This window comes from Myotis yumanensis, unplaced genomic scaffold, assembly GCF_028538775.1.
Source record: "Myotis yumanensis isolate MYYU_CA2020_CCGP unplaced genomic scaffold, mMyoYum1.0.hap1 SCAF_6, whole genome shotgun sequence".
NCBI classification, from domain to species: domain Eukaryota; kingdom Metazoa; phylum Chordata; class Mammalia; order Chiroptera; family Vespertilionidae; genus Myotis; species Myotis yumanensis.
The window spans coordinates 28,915,540-28,938,303 of record NW_027223757.1 but is presented as its reverse complement, the minus strand read 5'-3'; the positions used below and the strand labels follow the sequence as shown (position 1 = coordinate 28,938,303).

The 22,764-nt window shown below is 41.7% G+C and overlaps 2 protein-coding genes across 3 annotated transcripts in view; one reads left to right on the top strand and one right to left on the bottom strand.

The window, feature by feature from the left end:
• The window catches only part of PEX3 (peroxisomal biogenesis factor 3), a 31,808-nt gene extending 31,110 nt beyond the window's left edge, over positions 1–698 (bottom strand). The window contains exon 1 of the mRNA XM_070417820.1: positions 437–698. Within this exon, the coding sequence (XP_070273921.1) occupies positions 437–509 (73 nt within the window). The 5' untranslated portion in view covers positions 510–698. The remainder of the gene's footprint in view (positions 1–436) is intronic.
• A 173-nt stretch (positions 699–871) lies between these two features.
• On the top strand, positions 872–20,847 carry ADAT2 (adenosine deaminase tRNA specific 2). Of its 2 annotated transcripts, none has more exons than XM_070417816.1 (6): positions 872–1,001; positions 11,212–11,316; positions 14,362–14,512; positions 16,154–16,260; positions 18,354–18,426; positions 18,540–20,847. In XM_070417816.1, the coding sequence occupies exons 1-6, from the start codon at positions 906–908 to the stop codon at positions 18,581–18,583; spliced, it is 576 nt and encodes a 191-aa protein (XP_070273917.1). In that variant the 5' UTR covers positions 872–905; the 3' UTR covers positions 18,584–20,847. The 2 variants fall into 2 exon arrangements, with proteins under 2 accessions (XP_070273917.1, XP_070273919.1); XM_070417818.1 differs by lacking the exon at positions 18,540–20,847 and adding an exon at positions 17,685–17,727.
• The last annotated feature ends 1,917 nt before the right edge of the window (positions 20,848–22,764 follow it).

Here is a 22,764-nt window from a genome sequence, read left to right as displayed (position 1 = left end):
CACAACACTCGACGTACAGAGCCGAGGTAGCTCCTAGAATATTATGAAACTTGTACGAAGGGGGAAAGCCGAGCAAAGCGCCAAAGTGCAACCCAGACTCTCGGGAAAAACAACAGAAGAGCATTAAACAACAACATGTGTCTATACGAGAATGGTGTCTTAAACAGAAACTTATGGTGGTGAGTTCTCCCAAGGTCCGTGAGAACAAAGGACCGGCGACCAGCAGAGTAAGGGCAGTGTCAGGGCGACGGGCACGCGCGCCACAACTGGGGAGACGGGGAGCACTGGAGGTGTGTCGCCCGCTCCCCAAAGAGGGTTGAACGACTCCCCTCTACCTATGCCGGCCCGCGGCCGCCGGCCTCTCCATTTTAGAAGACAGCCACCCCTCTCCTATCCCCTCCGCCCCACGCCCCGTTCCAAGAACGCTGTCACCCACCTCCGAGGACCGTGCCCAGGAAGATACATTTCTTTTTGTGACGTTTGAGAAAATTCCACGTCGATCTCAGCATCTTCAGGCCCTGGAGGTGCGGGCTGCCTAGGGGGAAGGGCGGGGGGGGCACCAGAAAGCCGTTTCTCTGTCACCGGCCCTGGACCACCGACCCGGCAGGAACGCCGTGGCCCCGCTGGGCGCTCTCCAGAAATCGCAAAGGCGACTTTCCACCGACTGTCACCCGAGCGGGAAGGGGGCGTGGACTGCAGCAGACCGGCGGCGCTTTCTGTGCGGCCGCCGCGCCGCCGCCTCCACTGATTGGGCCGGGCCACCCAGGTCCGCCCAGAAATCGCTCCCGAGTGCCTCGCCGATCGAATCCCCCCGGAAACCGCGGCCTATGCGCGCCGGGTTCCGGGAGGGGGCTCCCTCGGCGCCCCGGCTTCCGGCGCTGAGCTCGCTGCCGCCCCAGCGCGGTATGGAAGCAAAGGAGGCATCCACGCCAGCTACCGGCGGCGGGTGCTCGGTGTCAGCGGAGGAGATCGAAAAGTGGATGGAGGAGGCCATGCAAATGGTGAGGAGCCCGGGAGGTCGCTGCCGCGGGTGGGAACTTCTCCGGCTCTCTGCCCAGCCTGATCTTTGGAGCAAACGCCCCATGTGCTTTCTTGTTACCATAATCTCTTGGCGCCACGCTCCCTGGGTAAACAGCTGGCTTGAGGCCATCCCCACAGTGGCTCTGGGGAAGGAAAGGAGGAAATTGTTTCTTTTTGGCTGTCATGAAGTATGCGCCAAATGTCCCCATTCAGCTGCTGTTAGCACATACGTGCAGCGCTCCCTTCTTTACTGTGAACACACTAGTAAATCCGCCAAATCACATTATTTGTATTTATGACCCCTTGACCCCGTAGAAGGAAGGAAACTGAGGATGTTTCTGGTAGAGTAGATAAACCAAGCCCCTGTATAGCCAGCCATATGCTACCATCCATCCATGCATGCATCCATGCATCCTGCTGCCTTCCCTTGCTCTGGACTGTTGATTGAGGAGGGCTCTAATCAGATTTGTGTATAATCCAAGCTTTCCCCACACTTCCGTGTGTCAGCCAGCTTTTTAACAAGGATAAAAATGCATTAGGCATATATACAGGTGTCCCCCAAAAATGTATACACACTTTGAATAATTATAAAGGCAGTGTTTCAACCCTAACCGGTTTGGCTCAGTGGTTAGAGTGTCGGCCTGCGGACTCAAGGGTCCCAGGTTTGATTCTGGTCAAGGGCATGTACCTTGGTTACGGGCACATACCCAGTAGGGAGTGTGCAGGAGGCAGCTGATCGATGTTTCTCTCTCATCGATGTTTCTAACTCTCTATCTCTCTCCCTTCCTCTCTGTAAAAAATCAATAAAATATATTTTAAAACAATAAAGGCAGTGTTTCAAGATGTAATAGAATCTACAGGCATTGTGTATATATATTTTTTGGGGACACCCTATTAATAATAATAAAAGGGTAATATGCTAATTAGACCCTTCGTCCTTCCAGACTACCTTCTGGACAAAGCCGGGGCTGCGGGAAGCCTGGGTCCTGGGTGCCAGAGAGAAGCCGGTGCCAGCAGCCGGGGCAAGGAGGCCTCTTGCACGAATTTCATGCATTGGGCCTCTAGTTAATTCATAATTATGTCTTCATTCACTCCACAGATGTTTCTTGAGTGCACTGTGCTTGGCAGTGGGGATTCAATCCTGAAACTGTTTTCGGCACCTTCTCTGTTCTCTTGTCACATTATTTTCTCTGCATTCATGCACTATTACAGCCAAACACTTTTCTCTAAGCCATGAGGCATTACAGCATCTATGCATTTGTTACATAATGTTCTTCTAAACTTGTTTCTTATGCTTTTTTGAAAGTGAATCATAGTAAAAAAAAAACAACTATTTTATATTACAGCCCAGTAAACAGAATACAAATTATTTTATACTATACATACGAGTTTAGAGATTAGACTAGCCGATGTGCAAACCCTAGAATGGCCACTGACAGCAAACTGAGATTGTTAACCTTCCAGCCCCGTGCCTTCTATAAAATGGGCAGATAGTATCTATCTGTTAGGGTTGTATAGGGAAGTTCTTCACTTGTTTGTAATAGTGGAGATTTGAAACAGTGTAAATGTCAAACAGTTAAATGAATACAGAGGAACACTGTGCAACCTTAAAAAAATCATGTGCTGAAAAATATTACCTAACATGGGGAAATGTGTATATTTCAAAATGGAAAAGGTGGACTGCTGAACCTGTATATACAGTATAAATCTATTTGACTTTTTTTTTTTTTTAAATATATTTTATTGATTTTTTACAGAGAGGAAGGGAGAGAGATAGAGAGTTAGAAACATCGATGAGTGAGAAACATCGATCAGCTGCCTCCTGCACATCTCCCACTGGGGATGTGCCCGCAACCCAGGTACATGCCCTTGACCGGAATCGAACCCGGGACCCCTCAGTCCGCAGGCCGACACTCTATCCACTGAGCCAAACCGGTTTCGGCAATTTGACTTTTTAAAAAACTACAAACATGTATATGCAGGCATAGAAAAAACTTGAAAATCTTCTGTTACAGAATAATAACTAAGTGCTTTTATTTTATTTTATTTTATTTTTAATCTTTATTGTTCAGATTACATTTGTTCCTCTTCCCCCCCCCCCAACTCCCCTCCTCCCAGTTCCCGCCCCACCCTCCGCCCTCACTCCCCACCCACTGTCCTCATCCATAGGTGCACGATTTTTGTCCAGTCTCTTCCCGCATCTCCCACACCCCTTTCCCCCCCAAGAATAGTCAGTCCATTCCCTTTCTATGTCCCTGATTCATTATGATCACCAGTTCATTCTGTACATCAGATTATTTATTCACTTGATTCTTAGATTCACTTGTTGATAGATGCATGTTTGTTGTTCATAATTTGTATCTTTACCTTTTTCTTCTTCTTCCTCTTCTTAAAGGATACCTTTCAGCATTTCGTATAATACTGGTTTAGTGGTGATGAACTCCTTTAGCTTTTCCTTATCTGTGAAGCTCTTTATCTGACCTTCAATTCTGAATGATAGCTTTGCTGGGTAGACTAATCTTGGTTGTAGGTTCTTGCTATTCATCACTTTCAATATTTCTTGCCATTCCCTTCTGGCCTGCAAAGTTTCTGTGAGAAATCAGCTGACAGTCGTATGGGTATTCCCTTGTAGGTAATTGAGTCTCTTTCTCTTGCTGCTTTTAAGATTCTCTCTTTGTCTTTTGCTCTTGGCATTTTAATTATGATGTGTCTTGGTGTGGTCCTCTTTGGATTCCTTTTGTTTGGGGTTCTCTGCGCTTCTTGGACCTGTAAGTCCATTTCTTTCACCAGGTGGGGGAAGTTTTCTGTCATTTTTCTTCAAATAGGTTTTCAATATCTTGCTGTCTCTCATCTTCTGGCACCCCTATAATTCTGATGTTGGTGCGTTTGAAACTGTCCCAGAGGCTCCTTACACTATCTTCGTATTTTCGGATTCTTTTTTCATTTTGCTTGTCCAGTTGGGTGTTTTTTGCTTCTTCACATTTCAAATCTTTGACTTGATTCTTGCGCTCCTCTGATCTGCTGTTGGGAGTCTGTATAATATTCTTTATTTCAGTCAGTGAATGCTTAATTTCTAGTTGGTTCTTTATCACAACATTGAGGGTTTCATTAGATTTCTTGAGGCTCTCATCAAGTTTATTGGCAGTTTTAGCAAGTTATTGAAAGCCCTCAAAAGTGCATTTTTTAGCTCTATATCCTCCATTTCTGTCATGTTTTTTTGTCTCCGCATTTTTATGCTTTCTTGGTGCACCCCCTTGTGGTCTTTGTGCGCAGTCTTGTTGTAGTTAAGCCTTAATTGTTGTCAGCAATATTAGGGGTAAATTGTCCTCCAGGCTAACTGGCTTTGAGAGTCAGCTGTGTCTGCAGTGGGAGAGCTTCTGTGATGAATCTCTAGGGCAGTGCTAATCCAGCCTTTGCCTGAGGCTATCCGGCAAATGCCTCTGTGCAGGGCTTGGGTGGGGCGGGTCCCCAGGGATCTACAGGGTGGGCGGGGTGAGCAGTTATGGCTCTGCAACTGCTGCAAACCTCGGAGAGAAAGCTTCCTTCCCGCTTCTCCCGTTTGAGTCTGGGTCCCTAGAGACTCGCCCGGATCTGGAGCTCAGAGTCTGAAACTCCCTCCCAATTGAAAACAACAATCGTGCCCTCCGCCGCTGGCCCACTCCACGCGCACCTCCGCACCTTAGTATTTCACCTCCGCACTGTGCCTCCTCTGATTCTCGGTATGGATTTCTCTTTACTTCTAGTTGTAGAATCTCTCCTCAGCCAGCCTTCCTGTGGTTCTGGGTGATGTCTGTTCCGTCTTTTAGTTGTATTTTTGAAGTGGTTGTTCGAGGCAGCAAACTCCAGCGTTAACCTATGCCGCCATCTTGGTTCTCTCCTGGTTTTATTTTTTAATATGGATATTTTACCCCTAAATTTTCCCACTTGAACATATCTTACTTTATAATTAGGGAAAAAGAAAGATGGAGTGTGTGAGTGTGTTTATCAATATCTATCTATCTATCTAGTTCTATCTATTGAGAGAAAGCAAGTGTTCTAGAATAAATCAATTATATATTACTAGAGGCCCAGTGCATGAATTTGTGCACAGGTGGGGTCCAGCTGGCCGGGGGAGGGGACGCGGGAGGTTGGCAGGCCGTCCCGCCCCCTGGTCAAGCTCCCGGTAGAGGGGACAATTTGCATACTAGCCTTTTATTATACAGGATTGTAGTATTCATTTCTGGGTGTCTGGTATTGGTATAATATTGTGCTAGGTCTGAGAAATTCAAAAAGAAATCAAGCACAGATGCTTATCCATTTCAACAATTGTGCTGTAATTGTTTCCCATGTTTTAGGCCTTGTGCCAGGTACTAAGGCTGCAAAGGTGAGCAAGTCAAGTTTGCTAGGGCGAGGATCGGGTGCTTGCCTCCCAGGAACATACTGTTTAATGGATGAATGTAAAACATGCACCAATGCAAAAGTTAATAAGTAACATGTCCAGGGTCCAAAATTAGAGACAGGTATAAAGTGCTATCAGATAACAGGCAACACAGTCCTGAGCAAGTCAGTGAGATCAGTTTGGGATGCTTACTGCATTTTAAAAAGAACAAAAGCAATGTGGGCTGGTGAAAAAGAAGGGAGTGGTTGATCAAAGCAGGGTAACTGTCAAGTGCCAAGAAATAGAGGATTTTGTCTTGGGTGAGGAGGTGAGCCAGCTATCTATCTAGAAAAGGGCTTCCTAACCTGAAACTATATAACAACGTTATGTGCACGTGCCTGTTCCATGCCATGTGAGAGAGTTCATAACTTTCATCAGATGCTCAAAGGGGGTTTGACTGCAGTTTGCACAGACTCTTGATGGGTCCCCAGATATAATTCCTATGAAAGAAAGAAAGAAAGAAAAAAGCTGGAGAAAAAAACAAGTTAGCCAGAAAACTCTTAGGTAGAAGGTAACAACATCCAAAAGATTACACTTCAGCAGTTCCTGCTAATGCAGCGGTTCTCAACCTGTGGGTTGCGACCCCTTTGGGGGTCGAATGAGCCTTTCACAGGGGTCACCTGAATACATCCTGCATATCAGATATTTGCATTACGATTCATAACAGTAACAACATTACAGTTATGAAGTAGCAACGAAAATAATTTTATGGTTGGGGGTCACCACAACATGAGGAACTGTATTGAAGGGTCGTGGCATTAGGAAGGTTGAGAACCACTGTGCTAATGACACTCAGAAGCTCTGTTTTCCTCTCTCACCTTTAAATTCCTCAACCTGCCACTGGCAGCCTCCCAACTTCCACCTATCCTCCCCGCCAGCCTAACTTTTCTTTATTCTTCTAGGTTCTTGGTTCTTAACCTTTTCACCTTCTACCCAAACTGCCTCCATATCACTGATCCTTCTTTCTTAGCCTGTTTTTTCCTCAGGTCTTTCATAACACCACACACTCCTGGTTTTCCTCCTGCTTCACTAGGCATCTCTTAGTCTGCATTCCAAGATACTTCTCATTTGCTCCACCTTTTTTTTTTAAACTTTTCATTTTGAAATAGTAATAGTTTCACAGGAAGTTGCAAAAAAGTGTCCAGGGAAGGCCCATATACTCTTTACCCAGTTTACTGCAATGCTAGCATTTTATATAACACTAGTACCATATCAAAACCAGGAAGATGACATCAATGCAGTCTGAGTTTATTCAGGTTGCTTCAGCTTTATAGACACGTGTGTGTGTGTGTGTGTGTGTGTGTGTGTAGTTCTGTGTAATATTGTCACATGTCTAGTTTTGTTTAATTACCACCAGAACTGCTCCATAACCACAGGTTCGCTAATGCTGCCCTTTTATGGTCACCATCTACTCCCAACCCTAAACCCAGGCAGCCACTTGTCTGTTCCCCATACCTATAATTTTGTCATTCAGGAAAGTTATATACAAGAATATTTAACCTTTTGAGATTTTTTTTCCATTCAACATAATTTCCTTGAGAGTCATCCAAGTTGTTGAGTCAGTCAATAGTTCATTCCTTTTTATTGCTGTGTAGTTTTTTCATGGTATGGATGCACCGGAGTTTGTCTCAGTATTCCCCCACTGAAGGATGTTTGGGTCATTTCCAGTTTTTGGCTATTATGAGTAAAACTTACACGAACATTCGTGTCTATATATGAAATTATGTATCGTATGAGCCTAAGATTTGATTTTCCTGGCTAACTATATGTGCAAGAGTACAATTGCTGGGTTATGTGTTAAGGGCATATTTAGGTTTTTAAGAAACTGCCCAACTGTTTTTCAGAGTGGCTGTACCATTTTACATTCCTACCAGCAGTGTATGAGTGATCCTGTTTCTCCATAGCCTTCCCAACATTTGGTGTTTTTAACTTTTCATTTGAGCCACTCTGATAGGTATGTTATACCATCTTATTGTGGTTTTAATTTGCATTTTCCTAATGGCTAATGTCGACGTTTTTTCATGTACTTATTTGCCATTTGTATGCCTTCTTTGGCCAAATGTCTGTTAATATATTTTGCCCATTTTTTAAGGGGCTTGTTTGGAGTTTCTTGTTTAATTTTTGAGAGTTCTTTACGTAGTCTACATACGAGATCTTTGTTCAGTATGTGGTTTGCAAATATCTCCTTCCAGTTTTAGTTTGTCTTTTATTCCTCTTAAGGGGGCATTAGTTTCCTATGGCTTAGTAACAAATTGCCACAAACTTGGTGGCATAAAACCGTAAGTTTATTCTCTTGTTTTTCTGCAGGCCAGGAGTCAGCAATCAGTTTCTCTGGGCCCCAATGTTTCAGCAGGGCTGAGCGCCCTCTGGAGGCTCTAGAGGACATATTTCCTGGGCTTTTCCAGATTCTAGTCTAGAGCAAGCATGTCAAACTCTAAGGCTAACACGGGCCAAATAAACAAGGTTTAAGTTTAGGTGGGCCGCAAAGAAACAAAAGCTTCAATTTTCATAGAAACGTAGGTTTATTTCGATAGAGACATGCTGAATACAAAGGGCTGAAATAAATGAGTAATCATTAACATAAAGTAATAGAACATTTTAATAAAAATTAATATTTTTTTCTTGAACATTAACTTACCAGACACTGAATAACTGCACAAGTTAATTAGCGCAACACAAATAAACCTATTTTTCTTGTCCTCTGAAAGCTAAATATTTCCTGTTGTGCACACCAAACAAGTCAACACAAGACTAATGATGTGGCAATCGGCTGCTAAAATATTCGCTGCTAGTATTCGAGAGAAATGGTGTGCCTGCACATAAGGCGCTTAAGGGAAATGAATGCAACATGATGATAGTAACCAGTCATTAGAGAATGTTGTAGTTCGTTATTAATAATTATGTATAACAGGATATTGTAAAAATTAAGTTACAAAATTTTTATTAAAACCTTTCTTAAACCTTTCAAAGTATTGGCTGGGCCACAAAAAATGTTTGTTGTGGGCTGCATGTGGCCCGCGAGCCTCGAGTTTGATATGCTTCTTCTAGAGCAGCGATTTTCATATCATGGCACACAAACTAATTACTAAAATTCTGGAGGACACAAAAAAATTGGTAAAATTTTGATTTGTTCACACTGGACCACTATTGTTGTATTGGCTGTTGTCATTTTTCTACTTGACAGTCTGAGGGAAAAGAGGTCAATGCCCCTTACTAGTCAGGTATTGCATGTTTTAAAAATTCTTGCGGCACACCAGTTGAAAATCACTGTTCTAGAGGGACATTCCTTGCTTGGCTCATGTCCACTTCCTCCCTCTTCAAAGCCAGCTGTTGCATCTTCAAATCTTTCTCTCTGCTTCCATTGTCACATTACTTTCTGCTTTCTGGGTCAAATCTCTCTGTGCCGCTCTCTTACAAGGACACTTGTGATTGCATCAGGATAATTTCCTTTTCTCAAGATCCTCAACAAATAAATGATTCATATTTTTTGAACATATAAATGATTCATCTCTCATGTGTATTGGGGTTATGTGTAATTCTAAGCTATTTGAAATTACAATATTGGCCCTGGCTGGTTAGCTCAGTTGGTTAGAGCATCATCCTGATATGCCAAGGTTGGGGGTTTGATCCCCAGTCAGGGTATATACAAGAACCAACCAACGAATGCATAAATAAGTGGAATAACAAATTGATGTTTCTCTCTCTCTAAAAAATTAAAAGTTGCACCTTTGTGTGACGATTGCCTTAACTGCACTGACACTTAGCATCGCCATCCTCCCTGCTGTCAGTCCTTCTCCTGGCTTTCCTTTCAGTAGTAGCCTATGGTGAATTGTAGTATTTATTTGTATGTATTCACCAAACCTTGGAACTCTTTAAACTTTCAAACTTGGCATGCTTCCACAGTTTTTACAGGGACAAGATTAATCAGGGGGTAGTTCGTGACACAGTTCTGAAGGATGCAGTCTTACTGCTTTATATACTGCCACGTTACGTTTCACCATGCCCCTGCCCTACCCCACCACTCCAGAGGGGAAAGGAGAGGTTCAGTTCACACACTACTATGTACCTCTCCTTTTTCCTCTTTTGGCCAAATGAAAAGTGTCAGTTGAGCATGCTTGAAGTAGCTAAGGAGCCCATGTTAACATTATGAAAAGAAGTTATTGCTATTATAAATAAAGTATAGCTGGAAGTAAGAGGCTAGTGCAGGAGACAGAACACTGTTTTCAGCAGTGCCTTCAACTTTTAAGTACATGTGCCCTATGGTGTGTGTGTGTGTGTGTGTGTGTGTGTATGCCCTACACTTACATGGGAATCTAGTCTTCTAAAGTGTCTTCTGGCCTGCCAAAATTAGAAATGCCGTGCCTTCCCAGGAACAGCTGTCCTTGGATTCTTTTAACTGTACTGAGATGGAAATCTAAAGGGTTGCACTCTTCCTTTATTCTCCCTCAGTGGCATTATCAGGACATTCCCAGATAAGACCTGCCTGCTTCCGTTCTCTGCCCCCAAAAGTATTCTTTACTGTCCTGGGCCTGGAGCTACAGGGGTTCACTCAGCAGAAGGGCTAGAAGTAAAATGGCAGCTGGTGATAGAGGGGAGACTTTGCAAATAGAATAATTAGTTTGCCATTCCCAGGATGGTGGTGGTGGAGTTGTTCCTCAGCTTATTTTTCATTTGGGGTGTACTTTACATGCAGTGAAATGCATAGGTCTTAAAGGCATTGTTCATTCAGTTTTGAGAGATGTAAGCATCTGTGTAACCCAATTTCCTTATGTCCCTTTCCAACCGATCAATCTACACATCCCTTTCCAGGAGGCAACCACCGCTCCAATTTCTCTCATTGTAGTTTAGTTTTGTCTAGTCGAGTACTTCTCATGGGGGCCATCCTCAGCTTTGTGTTGAACTTCTTTTATCCAGCATGTCTGAGACTCATGTGTGTTGATGTGTATATCAGCACTTCATTCCTTTTTATTGCTGGGTTGTATGCCACTGTGTGCGTAGACCACAGGTGGTTCATCCATTCTTTTGTTGATGGACACCTGTGCTATTTCCAGATTTGGGCTATTGCGAATCAATCTATTATGACCATTCTTTTGCTGTTGTTTTGTTTTTTTTGGTAGATATGCAATCCCTTACCTTAAAGAAACACCCAGGAGTAGAATTTGTCCATAGGCGATACGTTTGTTTACTTTTAAAGGAAGCTTCCAAAATTTCTCCAAGGTGGTTGAGCCATTTTCCCCTAGAGTGCTCCTCAGCTTTTCTTGTCTCCCTTCGAGCAGAAATCACCTGTATGTTACTGGAACGCTAGAGGATATTTTCTGTCCTTTTTGGAGAACAAAATTAAGCAAGTAGAATTTCAACAAGGAAAGATTTTTAAGAAAGGATTTATATCAATTATTCTTCTACCTCTTTGCAAATATATATATATATACACACACATATATATATATATATACTCTCTCTGAAAAGTGCATAGACCCTGGAAATTTAAGAACAAGAGTCAATAAGTCTTTTGATCACCTCTGCTTCCAATGAGGAAAAATACATCAGGGGCTCAGGACCTATGAAGGGATTTGTTCCTGATCTCCCTCCATATGGACACCCAGAGAGCAAAGGCACTAAGCACTGAACTGTATCTGAGAGAAGGGAAAGGCCAGTCGCCTTTCTTAGTTCTAGTATTTATACATGCATTTACTGCTCTTGCTACATCTATTTCTTTCCTGTAGTCCTTTCAAGTATTGAACATTACATCTTAGATTTTCCACTTTGTTTTTCAGGCCAAAGAAGCCCTAGAAAATATTGAAGTTCCTGTTGGCTGCCTTATGGTCTACAACAATGAAGTTGTGGGGAAAGGAAGGAATGAAGTTAACCAAACCAAAAATGTGCGTGAGTATAATTGCATATACAGGGCAGTGACAGTAAAAGTGGATGCAGTTATCACAGCTGGTGAATCAGTGGGTCTCTGTAGAGTCCAATAAGGTATCAGTGGAAGGGTAGTTTCCCTAAACATCTCTTTTTTTGAATGCCTTTTTTTTTTTTTTTCTGATTCTAAAAGTGACACATGTTGACTTTAACACTTGAGTGAAAAACTAAGAGGCAATTTTATTACATTGGTATGTCAGTGTAGAAGAAATGAGTCTTCTCCATTTTAAGCAAAGCTAATATAGGAAAATTTCACTTTATGAAACATCTCTCTTTAACTCATATCGCATTCTTTAGTAGCTCTAAAAGGATGTGTAAAGAAGCTATTTCTATTTCATATAATTCAGTGGGATGAAGTCTCCACTACATGGAGTCTGTACACTTTGCTAGATTGTGAGACTTTTCATTTATTGTGGCTAGGTTGGGAAGTTCATGAATTAAGGCAGCCCTTCTTGAATGTGGTATCACAACAGTGTGTCCCAGTAACTATAGATGAAGTGTCAGATTTTATGATTATAAGAAGTACCCGGTGGACTCAAGGAGAGCAGAAGTCCACTCTCACAGACTTTGATCTTGTTGTGTGACCTTGCCATCCAGGGAATAAGCTGGTGTTGGTGCTAGTGCTATGTGGACTTTCAAGTTCATCCATCTTATCTATCAAAGACAAAACGGAGACTTAGCAAAACACATGCAAAGTGGGAACACAGATTCCCAAAGCAGTTATGTGGGTGTCAAAATACCCATGAGATAAGTAATAAACATAATACAGCAATTAGATACTATATTTGGGAGTAGAATTTTGTATTTTAGATAATTGTCATATCTCCCCATTTGTATTTTGTGATTTATTTGGCACAGTATCTTTAACATAAGAACTTTGAATGTCCTAACAATATCCATCTTACGGCCCATGACATGTGTTTCTTCTTTACTTTGAAATTAACCTGGATTTATTTTGGCATTCTGTGTCCTATAATAGATACCCTATAATCCCAGTATAGAAAGACTCCTGACCCCAGATGAGGAGACTTGAGTCCTACTTTGGCTTTAATGCCACCTCCACTCCCCTGTTACCACCGTCATCACCTGTTCCATTGTGTGGCTTTAACACGTTCTGTCTTAGCTTCTGGTTCTTCTGCCATAAAAGAGGAAGTTGCTTAATATGATTCATTCCAACAATTACTTATTGAGAACTATGGAGAGATTTGATTTAGTCATTCTGAATCTGATTTACAAAAAGCACTCGAGTTGGGGAAACTTTTCCAAGCTCCCCGGTGGGTTCTGGTATGCCTCCAGGTTTGGGAACCTCTTTTCTAAAATCCCTTCTAACTCTGAGTTTATAATCCTGGCTTTCATGGTTTGGGAACCTCTTTTCTAAAATCCCTTCTAACTCTGAGTTTATAATCCTGGCTTTCATGGTACTTGGGCCATTGTGCCAGCATTTTTCACACCCTGTCCTTGGTCACAGGTAGATGAGCAACTTTCTGTTTACCCTATCAGACTTTAGTCTTGTTGAGGACAGAGAGTTTTTATTCCACACAGAATTTAGCACAGTGGCTTGGACATAGATAACACTCAATATAAGTTTGTTGATAAATGTGATGATCATGAGTGTGTGTGTGTGTGTGTGTATATATATATATATATATATATATATATATATATATATAAAAGCGTAAGTGACCGGTCCACCGAACAACTGGTCGACCTGTCACTATGTTATTTTTTTTTTAAATACATTTTATTGATTTTTTACAGAGAGGAAGGGAGAGGGATAGAGAGCTAGAAACATCGATGAGAGAGAAACATTGATCAGCTGCCTCCTACACATGTCCTACCGGGGATGTGCCCGCAACCAAGGTACATGCCCTTGACCGGAATCGAACCTGGGACCCCTCAGTCCGCAGGCCGACGCTCTATCCACTGAGCCAAACCAGTGCTGGCTTGACCTGTCACTATGACACACACTGACCACCAGGGGGCAGACACTCAATGCAGGAGCTGCCCCCTGGTGGTCAGTGTTCTCCCACAGCCAACCTCCTATGGTCTGTCCCCCTGGCCATCCGGGTGTTCAGTGTACTCCCACAGCAAACTCCTGCGGCCAGCCAACCTCCTGCAGTCCCTCCTCCCAGCCGGCCAGCCCTGATTGGGACTAGGCGAGACGGCCTCGATCACTGGTCAGGCCTAGGAACCCCACCCATGCACGAATTCGTACACCGGGCCTCTAGTTATAAATAATTATTACATAGCAGAGTATATTATAGCATTATACAGCATGTGCTTCCCATAATTCAGATTGCTTTGAGAGGTATAGAGACCATTGTACCCCATTTTACCTATGGGTAAACCAAGACTTAGAGAAGATATGTAACTTGCTCAAGGCCACATAATTAGTAATGTCACAGTAAGGATTCATATTGAAATGTGGTTGATTCCAAGTGCTGCTTACATGAGGTATCTGAGAGCTATACCAAAAATCTGCCAGTATATACAATCTTATCCCAAAGAAAATGCGAGACATTCAGTAAAAACTAAATGTAGATTTGCTTAGAGTGAAGTCAGTGACAACCTTGAAAACATTTGAAACTGGAGTACATTCTTATGAAAGTTTCAAGCTTTCCCTAAAATATTCAGAAATACTAGGATCATTTTTTTTTTTTTTTAGACACATCTTCAATGTGAGATTTTAATTGAAGGAACATCCCCCAACTTCTTAGGTACTTAAGAGTAACTAAAATATAGCATGATTCGTACAGCATTTCAGATGAAATGTTTTTTTTGATGATGTTATTTTTTTTTAAATTAATTAACTTATTTTTTGGTGATGTTATGGTACTTGACCTGGGGACTATGTTGTCAACTGCTAAGGGTGTCCTGATACCTCCATTCTTTAAAACGTTGGCAGAAACAGGAGGCCCAATTTTTTCGGTATTTATTTTTGAATATTTGCAGAATACAGTTACGTGTAGCAAACATTGTCAAGGCAAGCTCCTCTCTCTTTTCAGGCTACTCGACATGCAGAAATGGTGGCCATCGACCAGGCCCTAGCCTGGTGCCGGGGGAGCGGCCGGAGCCCCTCGGCGGTGTTCGAGCGCACGGTGCTGTACGTCACGGTGGAGCCATGCATCATGTGCGCAGCTGCCCTCCGCCTCATGAGTATCCTTGGGCTAATGTCTGTACCCTTCCTGTGAACTTGAAAGTGGCCGGACAGGTAACCTGTCCCTACAGAGACTTATGAAACAAATTCTAGGAGGTGAAGGCCAAAAACTTTAGAAAGTTTTTTAAATAGTAAAATAACCTTTTTAAAAAATGTCTATAAACATGTAACTAGTATATAAGCTAGAGATAGAAAAGCTTAGCACTAATTTGAACTGTAATAGAAGAATAAATCATAATTTAAGTTAAAATAGGATAAAACTACATAAGGAAAGGTCTGAAAAAAATGCACCTAAGGCTTGCCTTTGGATAATAGATTTTGATGATTTAAAAATTTTCTTTCTCTGTTTGTATATTTGTTTGTTTTTTAATTTATTAAAAAAATATTTTTTTAAATATATTTTATTGATTTTTTACAGAGAGGAGGAGAGAGGGACAGAGAGTTAGAAACATCGATGAGAGAGAAAAATCCATCAGCTGCTTCCTGCACACCCCCCACTGGGGATGTGCCCGAAACCAAGGTACATGCCCTTGACTGGAATCGAACCTGGGACCCTTCAGTCCGCAGGCCGACGCTCTATTCACTGAACCATACCGGTCAGGACTTTAAAAAAATATTTTTATTGATTTCAGAGAGGAAGGGAGAGAGAAAGAGAGATAGACACATCAATGATGAGAGAGAAACATTGATTGGCTGCCTCCTGCATGCCCTCTACTGGGGATCGAGCCAGCAACCCAGGCATGTGCCCTTGACTGGAATCCAACCTGGACCCTTCAGTCCCCAGGCCAATGCTCTATCCACCTTGCCAAACCACCTAGGGCCATTTATAGGTTTTTATTCATTTACTTTTGCCATAAATACCTATTACGATATATGACAAATTTTGTCAGAAGTCAATACAAATTAAAGAACAAACCAATACATTATGATATCATTGTAAATAAATGGGAAATTGATAGTTACAGCTCTTTGTATTTCATAGAGAAAGTGACACAAATACTGAATGCTGCAAGTTAGTCTCTAAAGATTTAAAAAATGTATGTAATAATTTAAAACTCAGTTTCACATTGCATGTTTTTATCTACATATTTTACTGTGTATGGGTGAAACATTTGATCACTTTAAAAAAATACAGAGGGTTTTGAGTCTGATAAAATGTACAGTCTTGATAAAGAGGCCAGTTATGGTCAACAGGATTCTGTCCCCATCCTGCTGTACAGAGTGGTTCAGCTTTAGCCCGTTTTGTACGGGGCCACAAGACATATTTTATTTGGGGAAATCACAGGTAACCATATGTTATCTTTACAAGGTGAAAATCTCTGGATTAAATTACTGCCTCTTTGTTGGCTCTGATTCTCTAATGATTCCAAAACAACTGATTTAGGAAAAACCAGAGAGAACACCAAACTGAACATTTGCCAGTGACATATTTAGTTTTCATTCTCTTTGCAATTGTGAGATATTAATTTCTAAATCCTTTAAACCTCTTTTGTGTAACTGCATTGCATGATTTTTAAGTTTAAGCCTCAGCTTAGTTGTTTTTAAGAGTAGCATGAGCGTTCCTCTTCAGAATGGCCAGTGTAAGTCCTAGTTTTTGTCTTGAACTGCACATTCTCTGTAGGACCTTAATTCTCTCACATAAATCCCGCTGGTTGTGTATGGCTGTCAGAATGAACGTTTTGGTGGTTGTGGCTCTGTTCTAGATATTGCCTCTGCTGATTTACCAAATACTGGGAGACCGTTTCAGGTAACATGAACTGTTACGCTTTTTCTTTCTTTCTGATGACTTTGATCTCATCATGCGCTTGTGAATGGTGAGCATGTGGTGGGTATACCAGAAACCATGATAGAACTAGACAGGCTCTCAGGACTGCTGGTTGAGTTCAGTGTGAGTGACAGGCAGTCATTTCCGGGTGCGTGCTCAGCTCAGAATCAACCGAACCTCTGTTGGAGGAGAGTGCCCAGCCTTCCAAGGGATCTTCTGACAACCTTCGCCCAGGCCGGGAGGCATGCCCGAGGACACTGCCGCTGTTGGCGTTTTCACTCCGTGAGTGTTCCCGGCTCCCTGCTCTACCAAGTTTGTGTGAAGCTTGGCCTCTGACAGTGACAGTGGATGCTGTTTACCATAAACAAAGTGTTTTTGCACAAATTCAATGATTTTGCTCGATTGCCGCATACTATTTTTGGTGCGTAGCAATCAATATCTGTGTTTTTATATTTCCCCTGCCCTTGATGTCCGAGCGGGTAGTTCCAGTGGAGTCCTGGGGGCACAGGCCGGCGAGGGTGAGGTTGAGGAGGAAATGAGAGCCCCCAAAGTGAAGGCCATGATTCTGAAAAATTCTCAGGGAGCAGCGGGGGAGCAGCTTGCCTGGGCGCAGGGTAGAAGGAAGGTCATTGGGCTGTTTTCCCCAGCTTTATTGAGCTATTGTTGACCTCTAGCATTGTGTAAGTTGAAGCTGTAAAACATGATGATTTGATACATGTATATATTGTGACAAGTTTACCAAAATAAGGTGAGTTAACACATCCTTCACCTCACATAGTTCCCATGTTGTCATTGGTGCTCTGGTGAGAACATTTAAACTCTACTCTCATAGCAACTGTAGTATATCTAGGGTATTATCCCGAGTCAGACAGAAAAAGATAAATACTGCAGGATTTCACTTATACGTGGAATCTAAATGTGTTGAACTCGTAGGAGGTTATTTGTTTTGATGGGGAAGGTTTATGCAGCCTCTGTAGGCACAGGAGAAAGGGGCTCATTTTGAGCAGCAGACCGAGCCTGCCAGCCCCCTGTGCTGCTGCTCACTGGGTCCCTCCTGTCCTGTATGCTGCCTCCAGGTGGGCCTCCCTGAAGTTTCTGCTCTTATCCTTTCATGCATCTCAGAAGGGTGCAATGTATCAAGTTCAAACTCCAGCGACAAGCTTTCAAAGCCCTATATGTTTTGACTTTGTTTTATCTCTAATTTCTTTCCTTATCCTCCCTTAATAATTGCCCCTGCCCCATTAGCTGATTTCCTCACATACAACCCAAGCTTGTTCTTATTCTTTCCCTAATATGCTCTGTTTAGCCTCTTTAAATGTTCTCTATCGTTAAGGCAAGTTCAAGTTTCAGATCCTTACGTTACCACAATTTCGCTTTCTTCCATGTTGTTCTTTTCTCCCAATTAGGTACCAAGATAGCACAAAGTGAACACTTAAAAAATCCTCTATAGTAAGTAAGGATTGACAATTTTTTTCCCCTGTAAGGAGCCTGATAGTAAATATTTTAATCTTTGTGTGCCATTTATGTCTCTCTCACATATTCTTATTTCTTTAACACTTTAAAAATATAAAACCCCTTTTTAGCTAACCATTTTTAGCTGTGGACAGCCAACCATAGCTCTATAGTATCAAACACTTAATGGGCCACAGTAAATAAGAGCAGATAAAAATAATTAATGCTTAATGAGCCCTTATGATGTGCTAAGTACTTGACAGGCATGATTTTATTTAATTTTATTGAATCCTCACAAATCCTTCTGGGTTAAATTGCTATAATTAAATACATTTTACATATGAGGAAACTGAGGCATAGAGACTTTAAGAATCTTACCCAAGATCACATAGTGCATAACTTCAATAGTAGTTACTTGAGAAATAATAATTAGTTGATTGAGAGTGATATTTGGCAGGCCAGATAGCTATTCGTTTGGAAACATGCTTCCCGTGTTACTAATACCCACAAAGTGTATTAACATGATCTGTTTATATAATTATGTATATATTGCCTTTTTTTTATGGAACACAACACACATTATCATAGGCCTCTGTTCATTCTGAACTTTCTCTTTTCATCAGTGCATTCCGGGGTATCGGGCTGAGGAAGCAGTGGAAATGTTAAAGAACTTCTACAAACAAGAAAATCCAAACGGTCAGTGTTCCCTACTGTATATAAAGTACCTCACTTCAAACAAATCAGGACAAAGACAGTCTGACACGGCCTGCCTCTTCACCTTCTCTTTTTCTTTTCTGTCCTTCTCACAGCACCAAAATCAAAGGTTCGGAAAAAGGAGTGTCAGAGATCCTGAGTTTGTTCTAACAAAGGACTAATGCCCCTGGATGAAATTCTTGCCTGAATGCTGGTGACATCATTGAATCAGATGCTATATATCGTCCTTAACCTGTGGGAAAAATGGTCTCTCATCATTTCCTCTGTTAAAGGAACAAATGAACACTTTGACAAAGTCTGACAATTGCAATAAACTATTAATTAGTTTTTCCACAAGCTGGAAAGTAAAAGCTGGAGGTTTTAGAAATTAGTAAGCAGGACAATGCACTTCTTGCCAAAAGCATCAGCAGTTCAGGACAGTGCTGTCAGAGCAGGTACCTGCAGGTGATTTACCTGGCGTGTCTGCACCGGGCTGTGCCACTGCGGACCCCTGCCCCACGCCTGGCATTGCAGAATTGCATTCTTCGTTCTTTGCAGCCACCGTGTTCTCCCAGAGTGTTGGGGGCCCGAGACGTTCTTGGAAATTGTCTACGTTGCATACCTGTAGACCATGATTATATGGTCTTTTGAACAGATTTTTGCCTTTATAAAGCATTTAGAGAAAATGCATATTCTAAAACTAGTGCTTAAGTGTCATTTTAAATTGCAACATATTGCTAAAATAAAACCGTATTTGTGCCTTTTTTGAAGATGGATAATGTTAAAAATAGAAGATAAAAGCATAAAGGGGACAATCCCTTCTTTGTTATTGAGTAACTGTATTGGGAATCAGTGAACAAAACAAAGCATCCTGCCCTCATGGAGCTTATGTTCTAGCAGGGGAGACAGATACGAAGCAGAATAGATTATACAGCATGTGAGAGGGTGGTCCGGATTAGGCAAAAAGAATGGGCATGCCATTGGTGGTGGGAATGCTGGATGCGCAATTATTTTAAAAAAAAATATATTTTATTGATTTTTTACAGAGAGGAAGGGAGAGGGATAGAGAGTTAGAAACATCGATGAGAGAGAAACATCGATCAGCTGCCTCCTGCACACCCCCTACTGGGGATGTGCCTGCAACCAAGGTACACTCCCTTGACCGGAATCGAACCCGGGACTCTTCAGTCCCCAGGCCGACGCTCTATCCAGTGAGCCAAACCAGCTAGGGCTGGTTGCACAATTAAATAGAATGGTTACTTTGATCTGAAATCGTATACAGTTCTTTCTTCTTATAAAAATTCAGATTTAGAATTTAAAGTCTGAAATTGTACAGTGTGAACACAGCCCTGGAAAGGGTATCCACAGCAGGCACTCCCAGATATTCGCGCTGACTGGCGTGGGGTGCTGCAGAGCTGGGCTGCAGTGCTCAGAGCTGGGCTGCAGTGCTCCTCATCTGCCCAGAAGGGGGCCTCCGCGTTCTACCGGAAGCCCGGCTCCAGGCCCTGGACAGCAGCTCCTCAGTTGCATTTCTTCAGTGGGTTCATTTCCTTGATACAAAGCATCTGTATTGTTGGTTCTGCCATTTGAGCGATGTCTCTGACTTGTTTGTTTTGAATTACATTACAGGCTGGAAAGTAATTGTGAAAGTCTTTTTATGTTGCTGAGAGAAGCAGCTAATCACAGTGACATGCTTCAGAGGATTTATAATTGCTCTATTTTGTACGTGTGCGTTTTTAACTGCATTTGAGTTTTATGGAGAAGAATAAGCATGATTTTAAATCTATGTTACATGTAACTTCTCTTCAATTTCCCCTTCTTTTAAGATTATCCTCTCGTTAAATTTTAGTGCTTTGACTAGTTTATTCCTATTTGTAGTCGGTCATAACTCATTTCTGGCTCCTTATGCTTTTCGGCAAGCAGACGTCATTGCACTTATTGTCTTCATATCATTTTCTGGAGGATTATTTGCAGACAAAAAAACTTGGAATCTTTCCTCCAGAGAATACCACCCAGTATTTCTGGTTAAGCATCGTATGCCAAGTAGGTTCTTAGTAAACAAGTGTTAAATAGAATTATTAATTGGAATTTTGGGGGAAATGAGCAATAAGGAGACTATCTAGGGTAAAAAGCCAAAACCAAAAATGGTATGTGGCTATTTTAGCCCAGAGATAGTCACTACTAAAAGGATCTAGAAAGTAATAAAACTATAAACAGGAAAGGATAGAAAAGACTTACCAATATATATATGTTCTGGTTTTGTTGTGTTTTGGAGAGTGGGTATTTTCTCATTCTTAAGCATGGCTGGAAATTTTAATTTTGGTTATGACCTTTTTAATTACCCAGTGACTGACTTAGAAAAGTGTCCTAAATTTTTGGTCTTAGGCACAGTTCCCTGCCTAATTATTATTATTTTTTTTTGGGGGGGGGGGTCAGTATGGATGGTGTATTGCAGATTGGAGGTTGGCATCTCCTGTGCTGGTATAGGACCATTATGGGGTCATAGACATTAAGGCTGAGGAATTCTGACGGCAATTTCGAGGTGGTGGGGAGGAGTTGTGGATATCTGATGAGGCGATCCTGCTTTCTGAGTACTACATTCTCCAGCTACTTAGACATGGCTTAAAATATTAAGATGCTCCAGTTAAAAAGATTGACTCCAAGTGATTGATACTGATAGTGACTATCTAAGAGACTAGCTGAGAGACTTGCTTTGTGTATGAGATAATTCTGGAAGTTGTGGGATGCAAAAAGGTTTTAGAATTTCTACCCTATTTAGAGAGATTACTGGCAAGTGATTGCATATATGTTGCTAGAGTATCCAATGTTTACTGGTTTTTGCAATGGACTCTGCTGAGAATGGGTGGTATATAATGCTCTGGCAGGCTTCAATCACTGATAAGAGATCATGTTAAAATATCTTTGCACTTTCATGTTACTTGGCGCAAGCATCACTTCCTGTGTTGTATTTGGAATATCATGGAGACATATTAGACAGCCAATGTAGGCAAGATCTGTTCATTTTTCCTTAAATTCTCTGTTTGGAAATAATTTCAAATGATAGCAAAGTTGCAAAAATATCCATGTATCCCTTATTCTTCAAACCTATTGTTAACATTTTACACCTTTACCTTTATTATTTGCTCGCTTTCTCCTTTCTCTATTGATATATAATGGTTTTTCTGAACCATTTGGTACAAAATTGCATGCATCATACATCTCGGTCCTTTACCCTGAAATGTTTCAGTATTTCCTAAGCATAGGATATTCTCTTATATAATCACATTGATAGATTACTTTTATCTACTATGCCGCCCCCTACTCTCCCCTGCAATGTTAGATCCATTCTGGGGTCCAATATCATGTGTCTCATGTGTCTTTAGCTTCTTTTAGTTGAACATTTCCATGGCCTCTCTGTTTTTTAGGACATTTAAAAAAATCATACAGTCCATCTGCCCCAACTTTTCCTTTTTTCCTTCATAATAGGGTTTAGTCATGATTAGATTCAGGTTATGCCTTCTAGGTGAGGTTATGTTCTCAGAGTGTCATATCTGGAGGTACCCAAAAGCCATCTTCCTTCACCGGGTGAAGATTTTATCTGATGCTACACTATCTAATTACTAGAGGCCCGATGCATGAAATTTGTGCAAGGGTAGGCCTTCGCAGCCCCAGCTGCCTCGCAGCCCCCCCCCCGCCCCCCCATCGATCGCCACACAGGATGGCCTGGGCCTCCCTCTTTAAGGAGATTGCGGAGCCCCCTGATTGATCGCCCCGCTGGCCGGTGGCCTGGGCTTCCCTCTGTGGGGCGATTGTGGGGCAATGGCACCCCCCCCCCCCCCCCCACCACCAATCGCATCTCACCCGTCTTGGCTGGCCTGGCGCCAGTGTGTGTCATAGCGTGGTTGTGGTTTTCTGGACGGTCGTTCTGCTGTTCAGTCGATTTGCATATTACACTTTTATTTTTATAGATTGTGTGTTTTTTATTTTTTTCATTTTCAATGAATAAACAGTTTGGATTGGGAAACAGTTACATTGTTTTTTAAGTGTATTTGACATTGGCAGAAAGGAGGGGAAGAAAATTAATGACATAAATTTCAAAGCAACTGTTAAACTATTCGATTGTATGCTTTATTTTTTATTATGTTTGCCAAAATTTACAAAATTCCCTAATAAGACAGTTTTAAAGAGGGATGTCTTAATAAAAAATTGAAAGAAGTATCAGAAATTAGTTCTTTCTCTCTTGACCGCCTCAGCAAAACTAATAATTATATCAACTTAATTATATCTGATAAAAATAGAGTTTGGGAAAATAGGCCTAAGATGTTTCTGGAATCACAGATG